The sequence below is a fragment of the Podarcis cretensis genome (assembly GCF_951804945.1).
Source record: "Podarcis cretensis genome assembly, chromosome: 3".
NCBI classification, from domain to species: domain Eukaryota; kingdom Metazoa; phylum Chordata; class Lepidosauria; order Squamata; family Lacertidae; genus Podarcis; species Podarcis cretensis.
Window position 1 is genome coordinate 37,492,862 of NC_137172.1, and position 25,597 is coordinate 37,518,458.

A 25,597-nucleotide genomic window follows, 5' to 3' on the forward strand; every position below is an offset into this window, starting at 1 on the left:
ATAGGAGTTGGCAGCATCCACACCCAGAAAGAAGCTTGTTTATGAATGAGATTAAGATTGCCGGTTTGGAGTTTCTCCTTTTCAGCCCATAGCAATGCTGGGACGTGCTTTGTCTGACTCCCACTACCCAGACTTGGCAGTTGGCATAAATGATTGGACTTGCCAAGGGGAATGCAGTCAGCTGTGGTTGAAACCCCAGACTGCTCCATTTGGAGAGCAGTACTTGTGGTGAGCTGGTGCTTATTGAGAAGTTTCATTTTTGTTTCTGCTGAAGAGCAGGAACGAGACCAGGATATGTTGCTCCAGACTCAAGATATGATTGTTAAGGAGCTGGAAAATCCATAAGGAATTAGATGCTGTTCCAGCTTGCTAGGGACATTCTTTGAGTAGCCATTTTGTGAACTTTCTGAGTGGTTTCCAGAGCCAGTTGTGGTATTGTAGAACATGGCAATAGTGAAGAGAGCAGAATGGGTGAGGGCAGAGAGAAATGGTTGGACGTTCATAGGTTGTCTGAAAGAACCTGAGTCCTAAGGCTCCGGCCTCAACTGTCATCAAGCAGCAGCCAGCCATTGCATTTTGAACAAATACCTACATACATCCTTTTCTTACTGTCAAGAAAACTCTTTTCTACATTGGCAGCTGTTGGCTTTGCCCAGTAGCTTGTTGGTTGGGAAGTGCTTTAGAAGAAAGATGTTCTACTTGCCCGTGGACATGGTCATTAACTGCAGTGGTCTTACTTGCTTTGTGTATAAATGTGGCTGTACAAGACGTATGAAGCACAGGAGGCAGGAGGAGAAACTCTTCAATCTATGGAGAACAGAGCAAGCCTTTTATGATTAGTTGTGATGTAGTTGTGTTGACTCTGGTCCATGGGGTCACGAAGAGTCGGACATGACTAAACAACAAAGTTGTGTTGACATGATTTTCCAGGTGGATTTGTGGTGGGGCTGGTTTGTGTGGTGCTTTGATTTCATTTGGTTTTTATAGCTTTTGGGTGAAATCAGTAATAAATCAGCAAGATTTGCTGATTTATTACTGATCTAACAACAGAATGGACACCATGGGCCTCTGATTTTCCCCTCATTCCTTACGTCCTTCACATGCCCCCAGAATCTGCTCTGCAAGATTGGGAATCCCCCAGAGCAAGTTGGAGAACTTAAAGGAGGAAAGCAAGGGGGTGTTCCACTCTGTGAGTCGAAATCAACATGCATGGCATTCAATTTTGTAAGCTGTATTGTAAAATGTGAAATAGAAATTAATGATGATGGTGATGATACAATTAGTGTTGAAGTTGCGAAACAGCATTCTTCGATGGTTAGTGTCATAGTTTTTCATATGTAATTCTTTTGGTATGAGGTGTTTAATATTTTAGTATGTTTTTACACAAGCCGCCCAGCCAGATGAGATGTGTACAATTATTATTATTATTATTATTATTATTATTATTATTATTATTATAGCACTATCCTACTTGCTGCATTGATGATGTAGACTTTAGCACAGGTAGAGACTGAATCAATCCAACCTTAAGGTGTTGCTGTGAAATGAAGAATAAAATAATGCTTGTTTTAGTGAACATTAATAGAGTTTATTGCTTAAATTTGTTTGGCTCACCGAACAAAATAACTCAGTGGAATAAAATAGGGGCAATATATCTTTAATTTTTTTTTAGTATTACATTATATTCTTATAAAAAGGTGCAGATAAAAAGGATGCTACAGGTTTTGTACATTTAATTTCATTTATAATCTTAAATTGACCAACAAATGAGGAGACACCAAAGCATTAGAGGAGCAAGATGAAAACATGCAAGCACACGCACACGCACAGGTTTTCTTAGCAGTTCTTGGGCAGGGACACTTGCCAGGTTCATATACAAGATGGTGTAAGGCAGATTAGTTACCTCTTAAAATGGTAGAATTCCTCCCTTTATAAATGAAAATTCTGAGCTAGAATAGTGGTGGCAACCTAACCTATATTAATGGTTTTGATTAGTCAAGCCAGAATAACATATTTCAGTAGTGGGGAACATGTAGCCCTCCAGACGATGTTGGACTTCCATAAGCCCCAGCCAGCATGGCCCAGGGGTCAAGGATAATCTAACAACATCTGGATGGTCACAGCTCCCTTGCCCTTGATGTAGCTGGCTGTGTTCATGGAACTAGCCCTTGAGCCAGTGACATTGTTGCATAGAAGATAAGGAAAACAGAAGGTGCACATCTTCATTCTACTGGGGAGGGGGGACCAGATGCAAAGACTTTGCACATACACCTGGAGGCACCTGCTTCTCTTGTTTAACACTGCTGCCCATTCTACAGCTCAGCTTTGTGATGAAAAAACACACAAGGGCACTGAGAAACTGTCTGTGTGTGCTGGGCCAGCAATGGCATATATTTTGGACTTGATTTGTGTTATGGTTGCCCAAAAAGGTTGTTTGTTGTTGGGATGGGGAACCTGTGGTCCTCCAGCTGTTATTGGACCACAAGTCCCTTTGTCCCTGACCACTGGCCATGCTGGCTAAGGCTGGAAGGTCACATGTTCCTCATCCTTCTGCAACACATTAATGTGTGTGTGTGTGGTGTGTGGTGCAGGGAGGGCTTCCTGAGCATTAAATCTTTCCTTCAATGGAAGCCCGGCCCACTCACCTATCCTGCCTGAGTAGTGCCAACTATGGAACTCTGCTTGCTCCGAATATACTGGTGCAGTCTCAATAGTCATGGCTGCAATGCGGTGTATACACAAAAATAGCAAACTAAAATAAGGCGAAATAAATAGAGGTGTGGCATTTACAGGGTTCCCCTAAAAACATTCCTAAAATTGTATTTTTTTTTAATTATTAGAACATTAAAAAAAAAACAGAACTGCATACATCATGTACATAACAGAACTGTACAACTGATCTCCTTTCCCTTCATGGAAACTTATAAGATATAAACCTATTTCAATGGCTATTGGGCTATAACTTGGGGGGGGGGGTGGCAGAAAGAAAAAGGTCTGCGCAACGAAGTTGTGGTGGGCATGGAGAACCACAGATCTTCTGTAGGACAAGTGCTTTGCTCTCCTTTACTTCATTAAACATAAACATAATACTTCTAAAAGACCTGCAAACATTATCTTCCAAATGAGAAATATCTCATTAAGCCCTTGCCATTTCCCCCCCACCCAGATTCTGGGATGAGCAGACTCAAACTTTGGTTTTTATTACCCCTTGCAAACTTGGAATGCTTTTCCCTGGGAAATGCTCCATTGGCTGGAAGGAGATGAACCTTTGGATCTAACCAACAGAGGAGACTTCTAAACCTGAACTGTTACTGTATTGTCATTGCTGTTAACTGGTGATGCATTTGGATTAGCACGCCCACCTGGGTTAGGAACACATAGCCCAGTCCTAACATCATTGACACACTTTGCAACCAAAGTCCACAGTAGAAGGTATGTTGTTGTAGGTTTTCTATTTGTTGTCAACCACAAACAATAGTGATGATGCATAAGTATTAGGAAAAGTTGAAGAGCTAGATTTGAGAAGATACAAAGTCCGGCTGCAGTCATTAAAACACTCCTGGATTTTGTGTTTTCAAACATTCTCTTGATCAGACTTTCCCAAACTGGTGCCTCCCCATTGTTTTATATTACAACGCGCAGGAGACCCAGCCAGCACTGGCTGTAGCTGCTGGGAATTATAGTCTAAAGGGAGTTATAGTCTCCAGGTGCTGTTGGACTACAACTCCCATCATCCCTTAGCACTGGTCCTACAGCCCGACTAAAGAACTTGCAACTTATTTTTCAGAGGGAAAAATGCTTTGGATTTAAGCTGATTCAGGTCTAATGCATTTGCTTTTATTTTATTCATTTTTAAGTGATTGCTGCATGCCACCTGCTGCTGCTTGTCACCAAGTAAGCTTCCTTGCCACCCAAAATGGAGGGGGTGCCCCTCTGAAATGGGACACTGACAGAGAGAGCCACCAGCAGGCTCCAGCCTGGCCCTCCTCCGATTCATAACCAGAAAGAATGGGGGTTATGGTAATGGCATCAGCATAAGACTAAACCACATTAACAGAAACATAGATCAGATTATTCTCTTTTTTCACATTCAGGAAGAGGGTCACAGATGAATCTAAGCTGGTGAATTGGGATCTATCCTTTGTAATTAATCTCTCTGAAGGCCTTAAGTCTTTAGAAACTAAGCAAGAGGGGAAAGACGGTGCTGAAAGAAAACAAATGTTTATATTCTGGAGAGGAAATGTTATCTCGGGCTTTTCTGCATACTAAACTCATCTGTCTCCCCCTATGGCACATAAACGGCATTTCTGTGTGCTGCTCTGGTTTGCCAGAAGTGGCTTAGTCATATTGGCCACATGATCCAGAAACTGTCTGCGGATAAACGGCGGCTCCCTTGGCCTATAGAGTGAGATGAGCGCACAACCCCAGAGTCGTCTGCGACTGGACCTAACGGTCAGGGGTAGCTTTACCTTTATGGCACATATTGCTTCAGTCTCACCTTATGTCCACAATACATATTATCACAGTACTACATCTCCACTACAGAGCTCAGCAAGAAGCTTGAGATAGCAATTACATTTTCTTTTAAAAGTGTCTAGTTCATCATCTTTGGAGGTGGGGAGAATACTCCCTAAAGTATAAGTTTGTAAAATTCCCACACACACCCCAAAAGAAAAGTTTTTAGAAATAACTTTAAAAAAAAAAAGTGCTTGGGTCTATTTGCAGTGGGTTTGTTTCAAAAAAAGGGGCCCTTCAAAACAGGGAGGAGGAGTAAAGGAGAGCACATTGCAGCCAGCCCTTGTAAGGTAACCGGCTCTTCACTGTCTGTGTCAAAGCAGAAGTGCTGGATTCTGGAATGTCATAACAGAGAAATTCAGAAATGGGAGGCTCAGACTCCACTACATTAAAATAAGGCAGCTTCTGTCTTCTCTCTCGCTCTCTTTTCTGCATGTTCCTAGATACCTGATTTAGTGTTCCTGATGTTCTGACCAACAACCTCCCTCTACAATTTTCTAACATGGTTTGCATAGAATAATGATCAGGCAGTGCTCAAGATGCAGACGCTGTCTGCTCTACAAACTCAAGGTTAAGCTTGAAATTAAATAACACTTTGATACAAACAAAAAGCAGATGATAAGGGGGGGGGCAATCCTATGCTGCTTGGGAGGGTGGCTGAGGCCCACGGGTTGGCAGAGACAGAGGTCTACTGTGTGGCCACAGAAATTGCATAATGGCTCCCCACTGGTAGTGGCGACAAGAGCAGGGCATTATGGGAGAGGTTGCAGTTTGGAATTGGGGAAGGTCAAAAGGCAGGGAGAAAAGCTGCCCCACACTTTCCACCCCGGCTGCAGTGAGCCTGCAGAGTGCCAGATGTGGTGGTTCTGCCACAGCTTCTCCCACCCACAAAGAGGTCATAGCATTGCTCTGTAAAGTGACAATTTGAGCCTCTTCAGGATTCCTCAGAGTCCCAAGGACTTCTCACTCACAGATGACACGTTCATTTCCAGAAATGGGCATGACCATCTGTCGCTATGCTTAGCACCCAGATCTTTCTCGCCTCTTTTTCCTATGCTCACTTGAAGGAAGGCAACAGTCTGTTCACCTCTATGATAAATAAGGACTCTAACACTATATGCTTCTATTGCCATATAGCCATATAGGTACAATGAAACAGGAAGATATTGGTATGCTCCCTCTTGCTGTTCCGGCTGTGTGTTAGATAGTTTCCACTGTGGAACAACTAATTATTTTTGGATTAATTACATGTGCTCTCTGGAGCTCTTATCAAAGTCCACTGGGGTAAGCCACCTTTGAGTCTACCATCACTCCCTTCCAGATGGAAATGTCCTCGAACACCCCAGCTATCTACCAATGCAGCGTGTTATTATTACTACTACTACTATTAAAATCGTGCAGCCCTTTCCGGGAGACCTGGGGCTTCCAAGAAGGCCAGCCTGTTAAAGTGTAAGCTCCAGTTCATCCCAGTAGAGTTATGGCTGCCGACACAAAAAAGGATTCCCATTTCCAACCACCAGACAAACTCCATTTGTCTGGGTTTAAAAAAGAAAAAAAATATCCTACCTCTGCCAGTCCCAATAACCATTTTTATTGTGCTAACAAAATGATGTAGATTTACACCTGTGAACATTCTTATTTGCCACCCTTTCCCTACCACATTGCTCAGCAATGACAACTGAACTGGCTCGAAACCCATTGTGGTCGCTCTTCCGAGTGTGGTTCATCCTTCCCTCATTCTTTCTCTTCAGGGCACATCCCTGAAGACTCAATATCCATGATTCCTGGGGAAAAAACAAGGAGTGTCACAAACAGTCTGTCTGTCTTCTTCGGCTGAGCGGTCCCATCTACTTCCGCTGACGCAGCATCACTTGCTTTGCTTTATATGATATAGGCCACTAAGTAACATTTCTCCAGATCGAAAAACATCATTCAGGCTTCGACCAATGGCCTTTTGTAAATCCAGGGGAAGAGCGGAGCTGCAGCGCTGTAGAACCACTCCACAACAGATGCGTGAAGGATGGGCAGGAGGGTTTAGCAAACCAAACTGAAAATGTCTTGTTAATTTTCTCAGATAGATGGAGAACTTCTTTTTTTAAAGTGTACACTTTGGCACAGAGTAAACCATAGTCTCTCCCCACATAACTAATCGGCACAGAAGGCCCAATGGTTTGTTTTTTCCACCACTGGGACCAGGCTGAACTTGTGAGGGGAAATGTGAAGAAGCAAACTTGTCTACCAAACAGCAACGTTTTGGTGACAAATCCCTTGGGCTGTAGAGAGGCACTTTTATAACCAAGATGGGAAGGCCCGTACATCCTGGAAACAGTAAACAAAGCCACCAGATAGACAAGTCTCCCGGGGAAGAATATTGGCCAGCCTCCGCCATCTTGTTTGACTCTTTGTTGCGGCAATAAGTCTTTGTTTTGTCCTTTCCTTTCCTTTGTGCTTCCTCTTCCTCTAATAATTGAGCTTTGTCACTGCCCGTTCCCGGCTCGTCTCCAAGCTTTGGTTCCCTGAACGCTTGCGGTTGCGCTTGAGCTTTGATAAGTCCTTGTCAAAGACCTCGCCGGACCTCAAAGCAGACACGAGATCATCAAACTCTCCCCCTCCCTCCTCAGAGACGCTGCCAGCCTTGGCTTTCTTCTGCCGCCGCTCCTTCTCTCTCTGTTCCTTTAGCTGTTGAGGGAGAAACAGACATATATACATGGATTTAAACTTGGCGGAGGATGTATAAAAAAAAATGTACTGCTGAAGTCAATAAAGAGATATTTACACCTTGTATAAAAGATCTATAGACTTAGTTGTTTCTTGAACCACAAACTTGAACCCCAAACCACACACACACACACACACACACACACACACACACACACACACACACAACACGGCTAGGCATTGCCATTAACTTGGACTCTTTTATTCTTGCTTTTAATGATACTGTTTTAGTTAGGAAACCTATATGCTGCCCCTTATCAAATCAGAAGGTGGTTTATAACATAACAAGCAACATAATATACATGCAAACGTAATATAATAGCCATTACAGATTTTATGGGCATCCTACTGGTTTTTATTTTGTATCTGTTTTTCATGTTCTTATGCTGCCGTTTTCTATATCAATTTAGGAGATTTTAGGATATTAAGTGGTTTATAAATGCTGTTAAATTGAAAAAACAAACTTCTAAAGTATAAGGTCTGTGGCTTTTTTTGTGGCGGGAGGTGAGTAAGGAAGCACATCATAGAGGTGTGTATCATTATTTATGCTAGTAAGAGAAACTGGAGATGGAGAGGTTCTCCTCCCACTCTCTCACAACCCTAGAAACCATGCTCATCCAAAAGCTGGATGTGGGAAGGTGAAGGACAGACAAGAGGAAGTACTTCTTCACACAGAAGCACAGTTAGACAATAGCACTCACTCCTACTAGATGTACTGATAGACATCAACTTAGCTTTAAAGGGGGGGAATAGCTGTAGAGGAATTCTGGGAAGATAAAGGTATCAGTGCCTACTAGTAACGAAGGCTATATATTGGTTTAGGGATTCTACCGCCATGAACCATGTTTACGATTTTGCATAACTGATTTTTAAAACGTAATTTCTACTATTTTGCTTGATTGGTCACTCTGGCAGCTTTTACAAAACTGAAGGTGCAGAAATTCTTCAGTAAATATTAAAAAAAAAAAAAATGAAGTGGCAGCCCAGGATATCTTCCCCATGAGTTCAGAAAGCAAGGGGGCATTCCTTTAAGGTCAAATCTAAAATGAAAGTGAGCATGGAACCCCTTTGAAAGAGAACGTTCTGGCTGGAAGCCCCAATCCACTTATGAGTCAGTTTTATAAAAGCCAGTGTGACAACTCGTGAATAAAGGAGCAGTGATTGTGAAAGTCGCTTTGGGGGTCATGTGACTCTTGCTGATGAAAACATAAACAGTGAAGCAGGACCTTTTGCCTCAAATCCAGGCCGTCCCTGTGTGATTAAATGTTTGGGAGGAAGAGACAGAGAGAAATGCATTCCTCCTCCCACCCACACAGGAAGTGGGTGTCAAAATGTGACCCTGACTATACTTGAACTCAGTAGATAACACCCCACTGATTTCACTGGAGTCAGGAATATATCCCAAGTTGTGACCCAGAAACCCCAGGGCTGCTTTTTTCCCTGGCCACACACAGTCCTTCTGTCCCCCACTGTTCCCCTCCTAAATTCCAGTACAGAGGACCTGCCAGTGCCTCTCATTCCTGAAAATCAGGGGTCTGCCCTCTCCTCCCATTCCAGTTGTGTGTTGGACAGTCTGCCTTTCAACACTTCTAAAACTGTTCCTTATTGTTGTTTCACACTTATGGGCTCATGACATTTTAAACCACGCACAGCTGCATACTAATTCACTGGGAAAGAGTTTCTTCAAAATAGACCTACATCCCCACATCACCCCCACAGCTCATTTTAAGCTGGAGAAAACAAGGGTGTTTTCACAGGGGACTCGGAAAAGCAGTCCTCATTCTTAGCAAGGCTGGAGTGACCATCACTGCTAGGGTTAAAGTGCTGGCAACATGAAACAAGGCAGAAGAATGCTGAGGAACTGTTCTCAGGCTTGGGAAAGCAGTAAGGTTAGGAGAGGGAGGTCAGTTCACATGAACCCCTGGGGATCCAAACATTAGCGCTCTAGAGGCAGAATCAGCAAAGGGAATGAACTGGTGCATTACACAGCTGAAGGAATCGGCTCTACCAAACCAAAAGGCAGCTTGCAATAGCTCTTGGAAGACAGCAAGTAAGAAATCAATTGCATGTCAGGTGTCTCCTTGCATAAGGTAACAGACAACAGTCTGCCCCAGCTGTATGCATGGAGATCCGTATTTGGACTTCCCATATTTTTACATTTTGTCCAGCAGAAATGGGAGGGGAGTGGTTGAGAGCTAGAACCACAGGGCTGGTGTTGTGCCAGATTCTATTTCTGGTGTCAAGGGCTGAAGCACTGGACTCAGGAGAGGTCAAAGGGGATGTCATGCCATTAAATGCAAATAATGGAATATAGTACCTTTCATCATCTATAATCATAATAATAATTTTGTTATTAATCTATTATTAAAATCTAATTCAATGGAAATCATGAATTTTTCCGTTTGCGTCTTGTCACTCTCCATGCTTCCTATGGCAAACAGTGGAACCTTCCCTTGGTATTTATCTCTATTTCTCACTGGAAACAGCCAATACAGTGGTACGTTTAGTTACGAACTTAATTCGAAACAGCCAATACAGAGGTCCGTTCTTATCCTGAAACTGTTCTTAACTAGAGGCGTGCTTTTGCTAATGGGGCCTCTTGCTGCTGCAGCACCGCCAGCACACGATTTCTGTTCTCATCCCGGGGCAAAGTTCTCAACTCAAGGTAACTCTTCCAGGTTAGCGGAGTTTGTAACCTGAAGCATTTGTAACCTGTGGCGTTTGTAACTCATGGTACCACTGTATTTTCATTCTTGTCTGTACGGCACAGTGTGCATTGTCTCTTATTAGCATGTAGACATTGTGGTATTGAAAGGTGGGCGAGAGGGACAGAGTCTTACCACACAGAGCATGTGGGACAAGGAAGGTTTGTGGCAAAGAGCATGAATGAGAGGCCAACAGGCAGGCAGGATATGAGCTTAGATGGGACAATGGTGCAGGACAGCTGGCCGCACTGTGTGTGGGAGTGCAGAGGGAAGACATGTCCCTCAGCACACGCTGTCCTTAGACTTCCCAAGATGCTGGGAGAAACGACTTCCCAGAAGAAAGCTCTCTTTTTCCTCCAACACACTTGAGTCCTCCTCACCATGGCTTCCATGCGTGCCCTCCGCTCCTCCTCCTCTTTCTTCTTCCTCATATTCTCCAGATCTTGTTTGGCTTCTGTGAAGGACTGCAGGAAGGTGTCAAAGATGCCAAAAAACTCATCTGGCTGCATCCTCCCCTCATGCTCTCCAAAGTGCTTCAGCGCCTTGGCGTACTGTCAGGGAAAGGAAGAAAGATTAAACAAAAAAACCAAAAAACCACAGACACACTGCAATTAGAACGGGAAAGTAAAGGCACAAGTGTGTTATGAAGTGAAATGCATTTTCCCCCCTTTTTATTGCTAGTGAAGATTCCCAAAAATGCCCAGCAGACCAAGGGATTGGGTTTGTCATTTTAATGGTCCCTTTGCCTCACCAGTCTGGAAAGCTGGGCTAGCAAAATCTAGGGCAGGCCACACAATAAGCATAAAGCAGCTAAGGCTTCAGCTCTCGTTCATCATGAGGCCATCTTGAGACACAATAAAGTGGCAGCCGGCATTTGCCAGGCACCATGCTGCATTGCTAATTTGGTGTAATGAGCAAGCGAGCCAGAACTGGTGGCAACATTTCTCCTAGAACATGGGTCTGCAACCTTTAAGACAAAAAGAGCCACTTGGACCTGTTTCCAAAGAAAAAAAACCTGGGAGCCGCAAAACCATTGCGACATTTAAAACAAATATATCTCCGGAGCCGCGATCTGACAGCGGGCGGGAAGGTGACGTCGGGATGGTGCGTGACTAACGCACGCACCGCCCCCATGCAACGTCAAAGCCAGTACAGCGCCCACCTCAGTGGGGAGTGTCGGGGCACACAATGCGCCTCATCCCCTCGCTAGTATCCGCCCCGGAGCCGCGGCAAAGATGTAAAAGAGCCACATGCGGCTCCGGGGCCGCGGGTTGCAGACCCCTTTCCTAGAACAAGCAAACGGACACCAGAAGGAGTCTGGGATAAGCTTTGACACGAATGTAAGAATTTGATACTGAGGCTGTCAGTTGTGAGGCTTGAGCAGTGGTTTGTGTGCGCGCGCTCTCTCTCTCTCTCTCATACACACACACACACACACACACTTATACGACAACAACAAAGCAGGTCAGGTACGTCAACACCTTAGGTATAAATTCAACTCTGAACCCCAGTGCAGAAATGCTGGTGGCAACGGTTAAACAGCATCCAGGTTCTGCCCAACTTCTTTCCCTCCTGATTACCTGCAAAGCCAGAATTAAGAGGCTCTTACAGGAACAACACAGCATTTTGATACAGAGATTTTGTTGGGCAATTACTTTAAGAGACCTCACACCCAATATAAAAGGTTGTTTCCTAGGAGAAATGAAACAGTGGCTAGACCATGTGGTTGATGAGTGGGGGGGGGGAGGGTAGTAAATAAGAATGGACAGTGTGGAGACATTACTCTCATTCTTTTATAAGGAGAATGCAGAGGCTAAAAGAAGCATTTGGTAGCTGCCAACTGGTAATGCATCTGTCACAAGGCAGCCATGATTTAATTTGGTGAAATCACAGCAACCACTGAATTTTTTCTCACCAGTCCTTCCCCCCTACATTTGTTTTTGTTAGGTCTGCTAAATATTCCATTTTTTAATACACTCCATGGACCCTGCCATTCTGGTTCTCCTCCACACCCCCATGGATATGGATATCATGAGATACACGATAGTTTTGTCCTCACAGCAGTTGAAGAAATGAACAAGCTTATTCATGACACATGACTTTCACCACCTCAATAAGCCTCTCTGTTGGACACAAAATGTACAATCTCCCTTTCCAGTGCATCCTCCTGATAACAGGCCCTTAACCCTGCAACCCTGTGTGCATTACAAACTGAGCTTGCTTGTGTACCCCCCAGCTTGCCACAGTTTCTTTCCAGAAACTGCCTGACTTACAAGAAATGACACAATAATCTCATCTGAGATCACAAATGGTGATCTCCCTGGGGTGTCAAAATCTTTACCACTGCAGACAGCTTTGCTTAGTTTCTTGGGTCCTGTCATTCGCTCATCCCCCAAACACTGACACTGCAATGCTACTGAAGCTGGAGCAATGCCTGTGGGCTTATGCTTCCTTTTATGTAAGGGAGCAATGCAGAGTTTCATATGGCAGAAGCCATGGTCAAGGATAACACAGGGGACATTTCTCTTCCGTGAGATGCCATCAAGACTGGGCATGATTGTTCCTGCAAATGGTTAAATGCTCAAAATGCAAAAGGGAACACAGCAAGGCACTCTCTGTGTACCCTGAGAAGAACTGTCTGCCACTCAGCTCCCTTTCCATCTCGAAACTGGCTGAGCCATTATTTTTCAAAGCAAATAAACCCAAACTCTGAACTTGCTTGCTTTCTTCTTCCCTTCACAGATCCTTCTTCTATTATGCCAAACTAGATATGGTGACAAATGCAAGGCTGTCATTCAGAAGAACAGCTGTATATTTGCCTTCCCCTACTCTACCAATATGCGGGTGGCACTGTGGGTTAAACCACAGAGCCTAGGACTTGCCGATCAGAAGGTCGGCGGTTTGAATCCCCACGAAGGGGTGAGCTCCCGTTGCTCGGTCCCTCCTCCTGCCAACCTAGCAGTTCAAAAGCACATCAAAGTGCAAGTAGATTAATAGGTACCGTTCCGGCGGGAAGGTAAACGGCGTTTCTGTGCGCTGCTCTGGTTCGCCAGAAGCGGCTCAGTCATGCTGGCCACATGACCCGAAAGCTGTACACCAGCTCCCTCGGCCAATAAAGTGAGATGAACACCGCAACCCCAGAGTCAGCCACGACTGGACCTAATGGTCAGGGGTCCCTTTACCTTTACTCTACCAATATCTGAGCCATTTCAAGATGTTAGGGAATATTTATCCTCGCCTTTTAGGTACAGTGGTACCTCGGGTGAAGTACTTAATTCATTCCAGAGGTCCGTTCTTAACCTGAAACTGTTCTTGACTTGAAGCACCACTTTAGCTAATGGGGCCTCCTGCCGCTGCTGCGCCGCCGGAGCACGATTTCTGTTCTCATCCTGAAGCAAAGTTCTTAACCCGAGGTAATATTTCTGGGTTAGCAGAATCTGTAACCTGAAGCGTATGTAACCTGAAGCGTATGTAACCTGAGGTACCACTGTACTGACTCCCATATTTATTTTCATTTGCTAAATTTATATGCAGCGTCTCACAAACACAAAAGAATTTCAAAGCAGTTCCCAATAAAACAATACCACAAGTAAAATCAATCTGACTGACCAACAACTTTGTGTGTTCAAGCGCCTCTCTGCTAGGGGCATATTCTTCTCATTGCAAGCAGACTGCAGTCTGTTTCACAGCCAAATCGCTGGTCTACAGCACCATTCTGAGAGTAGGGCTTTGATTGCTCAGTCTTGTTCTGCTTCCCTGCACACGTCAGTCAATTCTATTAATATATCATCCACTAATGCCTATAAGATTTAAAGTGACAGGCTAAAAATAGACTACTTTACCCATACTGAATGGCCAAAGTAGGTTGAGGAAAGGTATTTGGTGGTTAGGATTTCTAATATTTTCTTAGGGAAGCCTGAGGTTCGTGACTATTATAAATCTGGCCATTCAAACATCATTTAATGAAACCTCAACCTAGGCATCATTTACTTCCACAGTAACTGGCATATTCAGCAGTTTGATTTTTGGGAAGAGGACTAAGAAATGAGTGGTTGCTCTAGATAACACAGAAATTAGACCTGGACATCTTAAAAGCATTTTGAAATTTGACCTGTGTCTGACTCTAAGGCTGTACAGTATAGGCAACCCTGGTTGATAAAGACTTACTGGTTTGTATTGGTACTGCCTTGGCTCAGAAAACCTGCTGAATTCTGGTCCCCCTTCCTTGTTCATTGGATCCTGTTGATCCCAGCTGCCTGTGAAATGCTTCCCAGACGTGTTTCAACACTTGGCAACAAATTCCTACTGTACTCGCGGCTTTTTGTCCCCATCCTTTAAATGCTGCTTGCTGATACTATGCATACCCACCTGCCCAGTTCCTTGACTCCAGAACCCACCATGAATCAGGAGAAAGCCTGATTCTGACATTACACCCTCAGTATATGAACACAGAAACATGGAACTACTTTTTTGCTTTGTAATACACAAAGTAAATGTAGTTTTGCTGTTGCTTCCTGTTTATGGTGTGCCAGGAAAGCAGTAGCTGCCAACACCCACTGGAGAGAGAGAGGGAGATAATCAGATAATGATGGGGGAATCGCATTATTTGCATTCCTCTTCGGTTGGAAGAGGGGACCAGGGGTCCTTCACCAGAAGGTAGGGGGAAGATCATTGGGGACAAGGATGAGGCAGTGCATTTCTACATCATGATGGGTGAGATGTTGTGCTCCTTCCCATTTAGACCTCGGTGCTCATTAAGCCAGATCCATATACAGAAAGGTGTTTAATCCCAATGACTGTCACTGTTCTTTGGTTTAATGGCCAAAGCTTTTAAAGCAAGACCCATTTCAGTGTTGATAAAAATCACATTCATGAGTGTTTTCTTGCTAAAAGGAACAGTATCGTGGAATTTCTGAGTCTTCTGGCCTCCGTCCGTACTGGCCAGTTGCAAGAAGTTTCCATGGTGGAGACAGCACTCCTGATTCAACAAACACAGAGAGACCATTGAGAATGGAGCAATTTCAGGTCCTGGGAAGCACATCTGCGTGTGTGTGTGTGTGTGTGTATATATACACACACACACACACACACACACACACACACACACACAAAATTATTTTTATTTTAAAAGCAGGGGGTGGGGAAAGAAAGTAAGAAAGTAAAGTGAGCATGAGAAATAGCTCCAGTTTTGTTAAGGACAGAATATTCCCTTCCTGGCTCCAAAGGCAGCTCAGGGCTTGATGAGGAGTGAAAGCTGTGAGCTCCTCCAGTAGAAGCTGAAAAGGAACTTGGTTCAAGAATAGTAGCTGCGCACATGATTGTACGGAGTGACAGATTGATGGGGCATGTTATAGCAATTAGAATTAAGCATCTCTCGTTGAGAACATTATGTTGGCAAATGTGCATGCAGCCACTTCCAGACATGATTGGCTTTGCTGTGGGGAGACACTTCAATTAGCTTAGCAGAACCAGGAACCTGATTCTCCTTCCCCAGTATGATTAAATCCGGTTTGGGATGAAAATAAACCCTGGATTCTTAATCTTCGGAACACCAGAAACAAATTGCACCAAGTGATGGAAAGGATACATGACTGGAAGATACTGACATAGCTAACACAAATAGATGGAAAGCTCTCATTCGCAGAGCTGGATTAAGCATTATGTGGGGTAACCTGCAGCTCAGGTTCTCAGGCATTGTAAAGCACATGCCATGGGGCATGATATGGGCATTCCCCGCTGTGTTGAGGGACTGTTGTTTTGCAGGATCTGTTTCTCTTCACTAGGCTATGTTATGATTCTCCAAAGCTCACAACTCAGAGGTAGTCTTTGGAAGTCAAGCACGCATTATACTGCATAACTACTTAGTTTATTTTAATTGGTTTAATTTCTGGCGCACACATGGGATTAGTGCATTTCCTACTGCAAACGTAGCATGCAGTAAGAAAAGTCTGACTTCTCCTCTCCCAGCTCTGATCTAAGCAGAAATCACCAGTACAGACTTTCCCCCTTGTTGTCCTAGACTTGGCTCATGAAGTGTGACCTAACCTTGCTCTTTGGCCCTCCCTGTGAATATGCCACAAGCCAGTGATACTGGTGTTCCTAGAAACAGGACACCTAAAACCCAAAGCTGGGTGGTTTCTGTTCTGATTGGGGCTGGGAAAAGAAAGAGGTAATCCTCCCCTCACTATGCCCCACATTTAACATTATTTATTATTATTCATTTAATTTGCATGCCACCCTTCATCTGTAGATCTCAGCAGCAGCAGCAACAACAACAACAACAACAGCAAAAACCTCAGAATTCCTCACAACATGTCTCAGAAATTAGGGACATTCTACTGGTGTAAAAATAAGAGTGCCCCTATGGTGCTGTGGGTTAAACCACAGGGCCTAGGACTTGCCAATCAGAAGGACAGCGGTTCGAATCCCTGTGACGGGGTGAGCTCCCGTTGCTCAGTCTCTGCTCCTGCCAACCTAGCAGTTCGAAAGCATGTCAAAGTGCAAGTAGATAAATAGGTACCGCTCCGGTGGGAAGGTAAACGGCATTTCCGTGTGCTGCTCTGGTTCGCCAGAAGCGGCTTAGTCATGCTGGCCACATGACCTGGAAGCTGTATACCGGCTCCCTTGGCGAATAAAGCGAGATGAGCATCGCAACCCCAGAGTTGGTCACGACTGGACCTAATGGTCAGGGGTCCCTTTACCTTTACCTAGTTTCTGAGGATTGTTGGAGGGTATATTATTATGGTAGGAAAGGCACCCCCATATATGAGGTAAGCACAAACCGTAGTCTGGCCCTTTCTCACAAAACAGAAGAAGAAGAGCGGCTGTGTCCTCAAGTAAAAAAAGGTAAAGGTACCCCTGCCCATACGGGCCAGTCTTGACAGACTCTAGGGTTGTGCGCTCATTTCACTCTAGAGACCAGGAGCCAGCGCTGTCTGCAGACACTTCTGGGTCACTTGGCCAGCGTGACGAAGCTGCTCTGGCGAGCCAGCACCAGCGCAGCACACGGAAACGCCGTTTACCTTCCCGCTATAAAGCGGTACCTATTTATCTACTTGCACTTAAGGGTGCTTTCGAACTGCTAGGTGGGCAGGAGCTGGGACCGAACGACGGGAGTTCACCCCGCCGTGGGGATTCGAACCGCCAACCATGTGATCGGCAAGTCCTAGGCACTGAGGTTTTACCCACAGCACCACCCGCATCCCTTGAGAGCTAGGCATTGCCATTAGATTGGACTCTTTCATTCTTGCTTTTAATGATACTGTTTTAGTCCTCAAATACGGGAAAGTATTAAATGGCAGGACCCTATCAGTCATGAGGAGCTGAACATCCACACTGTACCAATGAAGATTTCAGCTGTGATTAAAAGAGAGTCTGTTTTACCTGTGATGTGCTGGGGAGAGAAAGGCCTTAGGCTCTTAGAATCTGAACATATAAACACAGAAAGCTGTGATATACCAAGTCAAACAATTAGTCCGTCTAGCTCAGTACTGTCTACACTGGCAGTGGCTCTCAGTGGTTTCCGGCAGCAGTCTCTCTCTGTCCTGCCTGGAGATGCCAGGAATTGAACCTGGGATCTTCTGCATGCAAAACAGATGCTCCACCACTGAGCTCCTGCCCTGGCTAAGGAGATTTCTGTGTGAGGGATAATATGCCCTTTCCCCACTAAGCAACCCTAGAAACTGAGCTTGGTTAGCATCCCCACTTAACACCAGGCCTTTTCAGGGAAATGTAAATTTTGGCTAACTTTCCTTCATTCTTCCCTTTTGCTTGCTCATTATATATTTTATTCCCTCAGGCCACTGGATCCAGACAGAAATAGAAGCAAGAAAACAACCCAAGAACAAAGGTCCTGTTAATGAAGAGAAACCAAACACAAAGTGAAGGGTCTGGGAAGCAAAGTGCTATATGTGAACAGTATCCAAACCAATCCTATATTAACCTGGGGCTCAAAGACAGACAGCTGACAGCTTGAAATAACAGGCTTGTTGTTTTAAGATAAAGGACATTCATTTTGAGGAAAGCCAGATAAAACACTCTGTGTATTTCATTTTTATAACATTTCCATTTCCCATTTTTTAAAATTAAAACCCCCCTTTTGCATTTGTTTTTTACGCTGCAAGGCAACTCATCTTAGCCATGAAAAACAGACACACTCATAGAGGAGAGAGACAGTTATAACTTTAAAAGGTCAGAGCTGGGCTGTGGCACATTTTGAAACAACATAACGTAGAGAGTGAGGCCCTGTCATGTGTCATGATACAAGATAGCAGGGCTGGATTAAACAGCTGGCTAAACACGCTGCACTTGGAAGGTCAAGCTGGGGCCCAGGCAGCAGCACCATTACCTGAGAGCACCACTGGGTGGCGCTGCCCTGCAGATCAGAACAGCTTGGCTGTCCCCTCATGGCAGAATCTGTCAATTTCAGTCTCTCTCTGTTTCTCATTTTCTCAATCTTAAATTTCCTTCTCCACATTTCTGCTTCAGTTCGTGATTTTTTTAAAGTCCTAATGAAAATCCTACATTTTAATGCACTTTTTTTTGCAAGCAATTTCCCCTAATGTGTGTATTTTTGCATGTTATTTTCACTAAGATTTTTATGCATAATTTGCCTAAACATATCCATTTTTGTACACGTTACTTGGCTGGCTAACTCCGCCACAAAATTTGGAGCAGTTTTAATTTCAAAAGATAACTGCCATTTGGTCCACATATTGTTTCAGGAAGTTCAAGTCTGGTAAGTTCACATTACAATGTGAACTGAACAGAGTCCTGCTCTCCCCATCTCTACAATGGCACTAGCAGCCATGTTCCTAATAGTGCACAGTGACTATTTGAAACAGACTCACTAGCAAACTAAAAGTGAGGTGAATAACAGATGTACATCAGATGGCACAGGAAAATATTTTCCACAACCCCAACAAATGCAATGGATGAGAGCACAAGGCTAAAGGGCTCATAAAGCATCTGGGTTAGAGCAGGGCTGAGTAGAAGGTAGCCTAGGATCTACTGGTGGGTCTCTGGGTGATCTGAAGTAGATCAGCAAGGATTTCTTGCTCTCAATTGTTTAAGAAAGGCAACAACCAAACGACCCTGCCCCCCGCTGGAGGGGGGTTTTGTATGGAATACCGGTAAATGTGTAAGCTCAATGCATATCTGTTATTTAAAACAAACTCCTGGGCTCAGAATTCTTTTATTCTTTTGCACCAAACTCCAGTAGGTAGATATCAGGGTTCTGCTACAAAACACAGTTGGTCCTACAAGGATGAGTTAGAGAACAGTGGCTCCCCAAAATATGAATTCCTACATGATGTAGCTCACGAAAGAAGGGGCATTTCACATGCTGCAGAGACAATAACTGTCCAAAGCATCCAGGGGTGTGATGTGATGTGATCAACTTATAACAGAAAGCACCAACTTCAGCTGTAATGTGAAGTGGCTGAAAATCAGGAAACCTCGCCACTCAGGCAAGGTTCCACCACAACACCAAAAGGGCCTGTATTTTCTCAAGCTCCTTACATAAAAGAGAAAAAATGGGCCAAGGTGTAACAGACTTACTTGGTGCTATTAGCTGCCTTTATCACACTAGCAAAGCAGGACACGTTTGCCATTGTTACACCTTGTTTACATTGTGACTTGTTCTCCTTTAAACATTCTTGTGCCTTTATAACGTTTTCTTATGTTTCTTCCCCACCCTAGGTACTGAAGGATTTGTGCCAACTTCTAGTCAGGAGCAAATAAATTGAAGGTCTACTCTCCTGCTGCTTTACAATTTGCCTCCTGGGACACGATGTACATGCTTTTCTCCGAACACAAATGTTATCAGGTGGAAAAGAAGCGTCTGTTTTGCTCCAGGTGATACGTTGGGAAGCTAATACAAGCCCCAGTTTCCAGTATATGCACCCTTGCTAGCTATCACAGTTTTAGTTCTTCAGTGCTTTCCTGTCTTTCCAGAAGTATCCTACGAATGGTACCTTTGGGTCTACTGAACTCATCTTGGCAAAGAGGGTCACTGCTAGATATTTGGAAGGGACCTTAGTTCTGGAGATGAAAAATTAGTCTACCCAATTGTAACTGGAGGATGTATTTATATTTGGAAGTTGCAGGTAAGTTGCATTATCACAGCATTTCTGTTTAATAGCCTTTGTCTAATCAAACGTGCCATTCAAACAATAATTACAGACCTTTATTAAAGAGCCACCCATTGCCCCATGGAAAAGAAGCAGCCATCATTTCTGCAGACAATGTTCCTTTCTCAGTGAAGAACAGCTATATGTGCTCTGTGCAACAGCCCATTAAAAATGAAAACAAAGTTACATGCCTGGTATGTGCTTTGGGTTGGAGGACCGTCTCAAAGAACAAACATTTAAAAAGCATTTTCCTACCTTATCCTTTGCATCGTTCAGAAGGTCTTCCAGCTCTGAAAAGCTAAAACTGGCTACAGTGATAAAGTCGCCCATGACAGGGACAAATCTATCGCCAGCTTCCCGCATACGTCTCTTCTGGTAGTCCAGCTCCTAAGAAAAGAGGAAGATCAGAGCAACTGACTGGCGAAATTATTAAAACAGGTGCAGCCACACTGTTAAGACCAAGCAACCATGTGTCTGCTGGGCAGCTTTGGAAGCAGCAAGGCTTGGGACATACAAAACAAGGCACTTCTTAAACATTCCTGGTGGCAGAGCACATAGCAATTCAAATCAAATTTCTACCATTGATTCCTATGTTCACAGGCCAAGACCCTGTGGTGGCTTACCTGTCCTCCTGGCTCTGGCCCTTAATCTTCAGGAATTGTTTGTTTTGTTTTGTTTTTAAAATCAAGTTTCTAGTCTCTTTATTTACAGAGATATACAATGGTACCTCTGGATGCGAACGGGATCTGTTCCGGAGCCCTGTTCGCATCCTGAAGCGAACGCAACCTGCGTCTGCTCGTGCTGCGATTCACCGCTTCTGCGAATGTGTGTGACGTCATTTTTAGTGTCTGTGCATGCATGAGCGGCAAAACCCGGAAGTAAAGCGTTCCGTTACTTCCAAGTTGCCACGGAGCGCAACCCAAAAACGCTCATCCTGAAGCAACTGTATGACTGTACAGGCAAACAAGCAAGAAATATTCTGCTTGAGTGCTCAGCACCTAGCATATCCAGGGTCCATTAGGGTTGTAGGTGTCAGCCCCATGTTGGGCAAAATTTTTCTGCACTGCAGGCAGTTGTATTAGATAATCCTCGTGGTCCCTTCCAACTCTGTGATTCATTGCCATAGGAGAGTCTGGGAAGGCCTGGCTGTCTCATAGCTGTTCCCTGAATGTGTCTCTGTGTGTGCGCGTGCAGTGCTCTCCCATAATCCCTAGACATTGGCCATAATGCTTGGGGCTGATGGGAGTTGTAATGCAACAACAACTGGACGGTACCATCTTGGCTACCAGTGGTACACAGTGAAATCAGAGTGGCGATGATGAAAGGGGGGGGGCAAGAGATGGAAGGCCTGGGAATAGACTGAAGCAAAGAGGAACATTAAGCAGACAGGAAACAAAAACACTGCAGGCCAAGTAAAGGCTAACATAAGACAATATGAGACAGCATAAATTTAACCATTATCAAGGAAAAGATCCTTTCCCCTTCCATTAAACAAGATCTTTTTTAAAACAACCACCACAACAGCACATTCCTGAATCACTTGGCAAGCGCTAAGGGTAACACACATACACACGGTATTTCCCAGAACATCAAAACAATGAAGAACATTCAGAGTCTAAAGTACCCAACTTTCACTTTTATTTCACATTGCAACAAAAGTGAAAGACCCTGCACCAATGTGACTTGGAAGACATGTTTCTTTCTTAACAAGCTTGTCAGTGCTTTGAATGACCTCAGGAGGTCAGTCAAGGACAGTATCAAGTGCTCCTTACTCTTCCTTTCAAAGCAACTCCATTCACCACAAGGCTTGATAATGGGCAAGGCATAAGCTCTAACCTCTGGGTGTTCTGTTGCCTTTGTGCAACCATTATAGCATGCTGGATTTCCTCCAAACCAAATGAAACTAATCGTTAATCAGATAGCGGTTTATCTCCCACTTTCTTTTTCTTTTTTTCTTTTTTTGAGATTGCAGTTCTGAGCATGTGTAGTTTGGTGCTGCCTTGAACTTCCATATTCAGGTTATCTGCCAAATGGACTTATTTGCCTGGAACAGAAGCGAGTGCCTTGAGAACTGGATCTCACAACTGAGTGAGCACAGACTGACTTTTGAACACTTAAGCTTCTTGAGATTGTGAAACAGGGTGACCTGGGCTCAAACGCCTTTTCATCATGCAGCTCAATGGCAAGCCTTGGGCCCATCACACACTCTTAGTCTAATCAGCCTCGCAAGGTTGTTGTGAAGATAAGAGGATCAAATAGAAGTTTCTTGGATTCCCATTAGTACAACTGCATACTTAAATACACAAGTTCAAGGATGTGTTTTAACATGTATTCAAATTTTCATATTTTTTTTAAAAAAATCACATATTAATACAGAAATGGGATGGAATGGGTTTGTGAGTTAACATCTGCAAAACTGACTAGGGCCAGAAATTACGTGATCTGTCCATCCCTAGAGGATGGAGAGACGTAACCTCCATTTATGTCACCTTCAGTTCCTTGGAATCTGGTGGGATGCAGACGGAAGAAATGAAAGTCAACTATACAATACATGGAAATATTATGGGGTTGTTCGCATTTAGAGCTGGGAGCCCCCCAAAACCTTTAATTGTGCTTTGTCAGGGTTAGCTAGCTACCCATGCCACCCTCTCTCTTTCTCCAATCTCTTCCTATCAGCATTTAGACTGCAAGATCCTCAGGGAAGGGAATCTTTTTCCTTTTGTAAGAAAGATGTTGGCTACAATGATGGCTTACTAATACCCCCAGTTTTAACTGAAGCATTATCTTGTGCTGGGATTGTCTGGGGCATTAGATATTCTCTTTAAGATGGCACAGGGTTTGGTTTGGGGGGGAGACTCTGGCTCTCCAGGTGTTGCTGAACAACAACTCTCACAGGGAGTTGCAAAATTCAGAAGTGAAAGTTAGGACACTGTGCTCAAAAATCTACGCTATCAGAGTTGTTGTTGTTTAGTCGTTTAGTAGTGTCCGACTCTTTGTGACCCCATGGACCAGAGAACGCCAGGCACTCCTGTCTTCCACTGCCTCCCACAGTTTGGTCAAACTCATGCTGGTAGCTTCGAGAACACTGTCCAACCATCTCGTCCTCTGTCAGAGTTAGTGCAGGTTTAAAAACAAAAAAAACCTGAGTACTCGCCATAAAAGCTACAAACACATTTGGCAAGAAGGCAGATGGATGCCCTGGCAGGGCTCACAGAGAATGAAGAGTGTTTATGAATTTGCATTTTGATATACTTTGCATTGCCTACTTCACTCTCTGAAGTTTTTCAGAGCTGGACTCAAGTCTCATTTTTTAAAATGGTGCTGCCAGCCCTGGGAAGTGAAGGATTACAAAGTGCCTCTGTTGAGCAGCTGACTGTGAACCTATTTTTAGCCCTGTGTTTGTAATAAGGGGCTTTGAAGAGCCCTCTCAACTGTCAGAGCCAGGACTGTGGCGAGAACACGCTGGAACGCAGTCAAGAGTTGCACCTTCCCTCCCCCCTTCCATCAAGTCCACTCCCAACAAGGACCTTCCATTGTTGCTATAGTGCTGCATTTTTACGTGCCAAAAGTGGGTGGGGGGAGCAGTGAAATGAATGAGCAAGAGGGGAAGGTGCTGGCTGCCAAGGCTAAACAGAGGTGGGAGGGAGGGGGACGGGTGTATGAATGGGAAAAAGATGTTGCCCAAGAAAGGGAAGGAGAAGGTACTGCAAGGACACTGGGCAAACAACTCACAAGCTTGAAACCAAACCGAATCTATGGTTTATCACTCAACAGCTGCAACTATCCTGTAATTTCTTGGATGCCTGAAACAGCCAACACAGAGGAGCTCTGGGCACACAGAGCTTTCTTAGCATGCAGGGGGAAATGTGCCTGCTGGAGAGGGGTGGGGCAAGCTTGTCAAGGAACAAAGTCAGAACTTGAGAGCGACCTCCTCAATATTCATCATGCAAACTGGCTCTGCCACAACCGCTGTGAATCCACATGAAACTTGAGATTTGAAAATGCACACTGAACAGTATTTCATTCCGTGGAAGCGAGCGCTGAGCAGCATTTCCAATGGCCTGGCTTGCACCCCACACTCAGCCAACTGTTGGCTTAATGCATTGAAGCGATGGAACCAAAAAAAAATTCTTGCCAGAATCAGGACCCGAGCCAATGGGCTCAAACTACAAGAAAAAGGATGAATACAGAGGAACAAACTGTATCAAGAAGGTGGTGGACTCCTTCGTTAGAGGACTTTCAGCAGAGGCTGGATGGCCACTTCTCAGGGATGCTGAAATAGTAGGTTTCCTGCATCCACAGGAGGTTGGACCAGGTTACTGACAAGATGCCTTCTAACTCTAGTCCTCGCATCGCATGCTCCAGAAGTTACCACAAGATCATGCTATGTTTGCACTGTAAATAAAAAGGCCAGCTCCAATAGCATTTTATTTAAAAAGCTATGAACATTGTGTTTTGAGTCAACTAACAGTGATCTTGAACCTGCAAATTGAGAGAAGTCAAACTGAGAGAAGTCATTTACAGTGTAAATGGGGGGGGGCAGGTACTCAGGGAATACTTGGTTCCACCACTCTACTCCCCATGGTCGGGAGTGAGAATGAGAGGGCACCTTAACTCCCTGGCTATCTAGCATATTGAGATACTATTGATGTCACCAGCTATTCATACAGGAGCAATAATGCTCTCCAGTCCAGGGAGAATGAATGTAAAATTCTGTGTTCGGTCTATACCCTGTGCTGCACTCACACAACTAACACCACTAAGGGTCACTTCACACACTGCAGGATTAGCAGGTATATATCACAGACCCATGCTGAGTACGTTACTACAACTATATCTGTAACATCTGAAGTAGATCCATACATTAAACTTTGGCATTAATACCACACTCTTTCCTCTCCAAAGTACCCTACATAGATGAATCTTCAGTTGGGGAGATTATTCAAAACAGCCCCAGTGTTCGCAAATAATTCAATGTAAAAGCACATCAAAGTGCAAGTAGATAAATAGGTACCGCTCCGGCGGGAAGGTAAACGGTGTTTCCGTGCGCAGCTCTGGTTCGCCAGAAGTGGCTTAGTCATGCTGGCCACATGACCCGGAAGCTGTATGCCCGCTCCCTCGGCCAGTAAAGTGTGATGAGTGCCGCAACCCCAGAATCGGCCACGACTGGACCTAATGGTCAGGGGTCCCTTTACCTTTTTAATAAGATGAAATGAACTGGATGATAAACTTTACAATGTAATAATTTAGCCTTGCAATGATATTTGGTTCTTGCTGCTTGACGTATTTTTGCTGCAACAGCGATGATGATGAAGAGTCATCCCAAATCACAGGTGGGAGGCAGAAGTAGCATGACTTTATGAAGGCCACACAGAAAAGCAAGTGGACAGCCAAGAGGAGAAAGTAGGTGTTCTTGGCTCTAGGTCCTACATTCAGTTCATCAGACCACAATCCCCTGGAGAAGGCCCAGTATGACTGAGCCTTTCTGTTTTGCAAAAGCCCGTTGGCTCCATTCCTTGTTTGTCCAGT

General features: G+C 44.4%; 1 protein-coding gene across 6 annotated transcripts in view; it reads right to left on the bottom strand.

Moving 5' to 3' along the window:
* Positions 1-1,641: 1,641 nt before the first annotated feature.
* The window catches only part of DAAM2 (dishevelled associated activator of morphogenesis 2), a 217,077-nt gene continuing 193,121 nt past the window's right edge, over positions 1,642-25,597 (bottom strand). For all 6 annotated transcript variants that reach the window (XM_079969180.1, XM_079969181.1, XM_079969176.1 and 3 more), the window contains 3 exons: positions 20,324-20,455; positions 10,319-10,489; positions 1,642-7,194 (listed from right to left, as the gene is read on the bottom strand). In XM_079969180.1, coding sequence (XP_079825306.1) covers positions 6,976-7,194; positions 10,319-10,489; positions 20,324-20,455 — 522 coding nt within the window. In that variant the 3' untranslated portion in view covers positions 1,642-6,975. The remainder of the gene's footprint in view (positions 7,195-10,318; positions 10,490-20,323; positions 20,456-25,597) is intronic.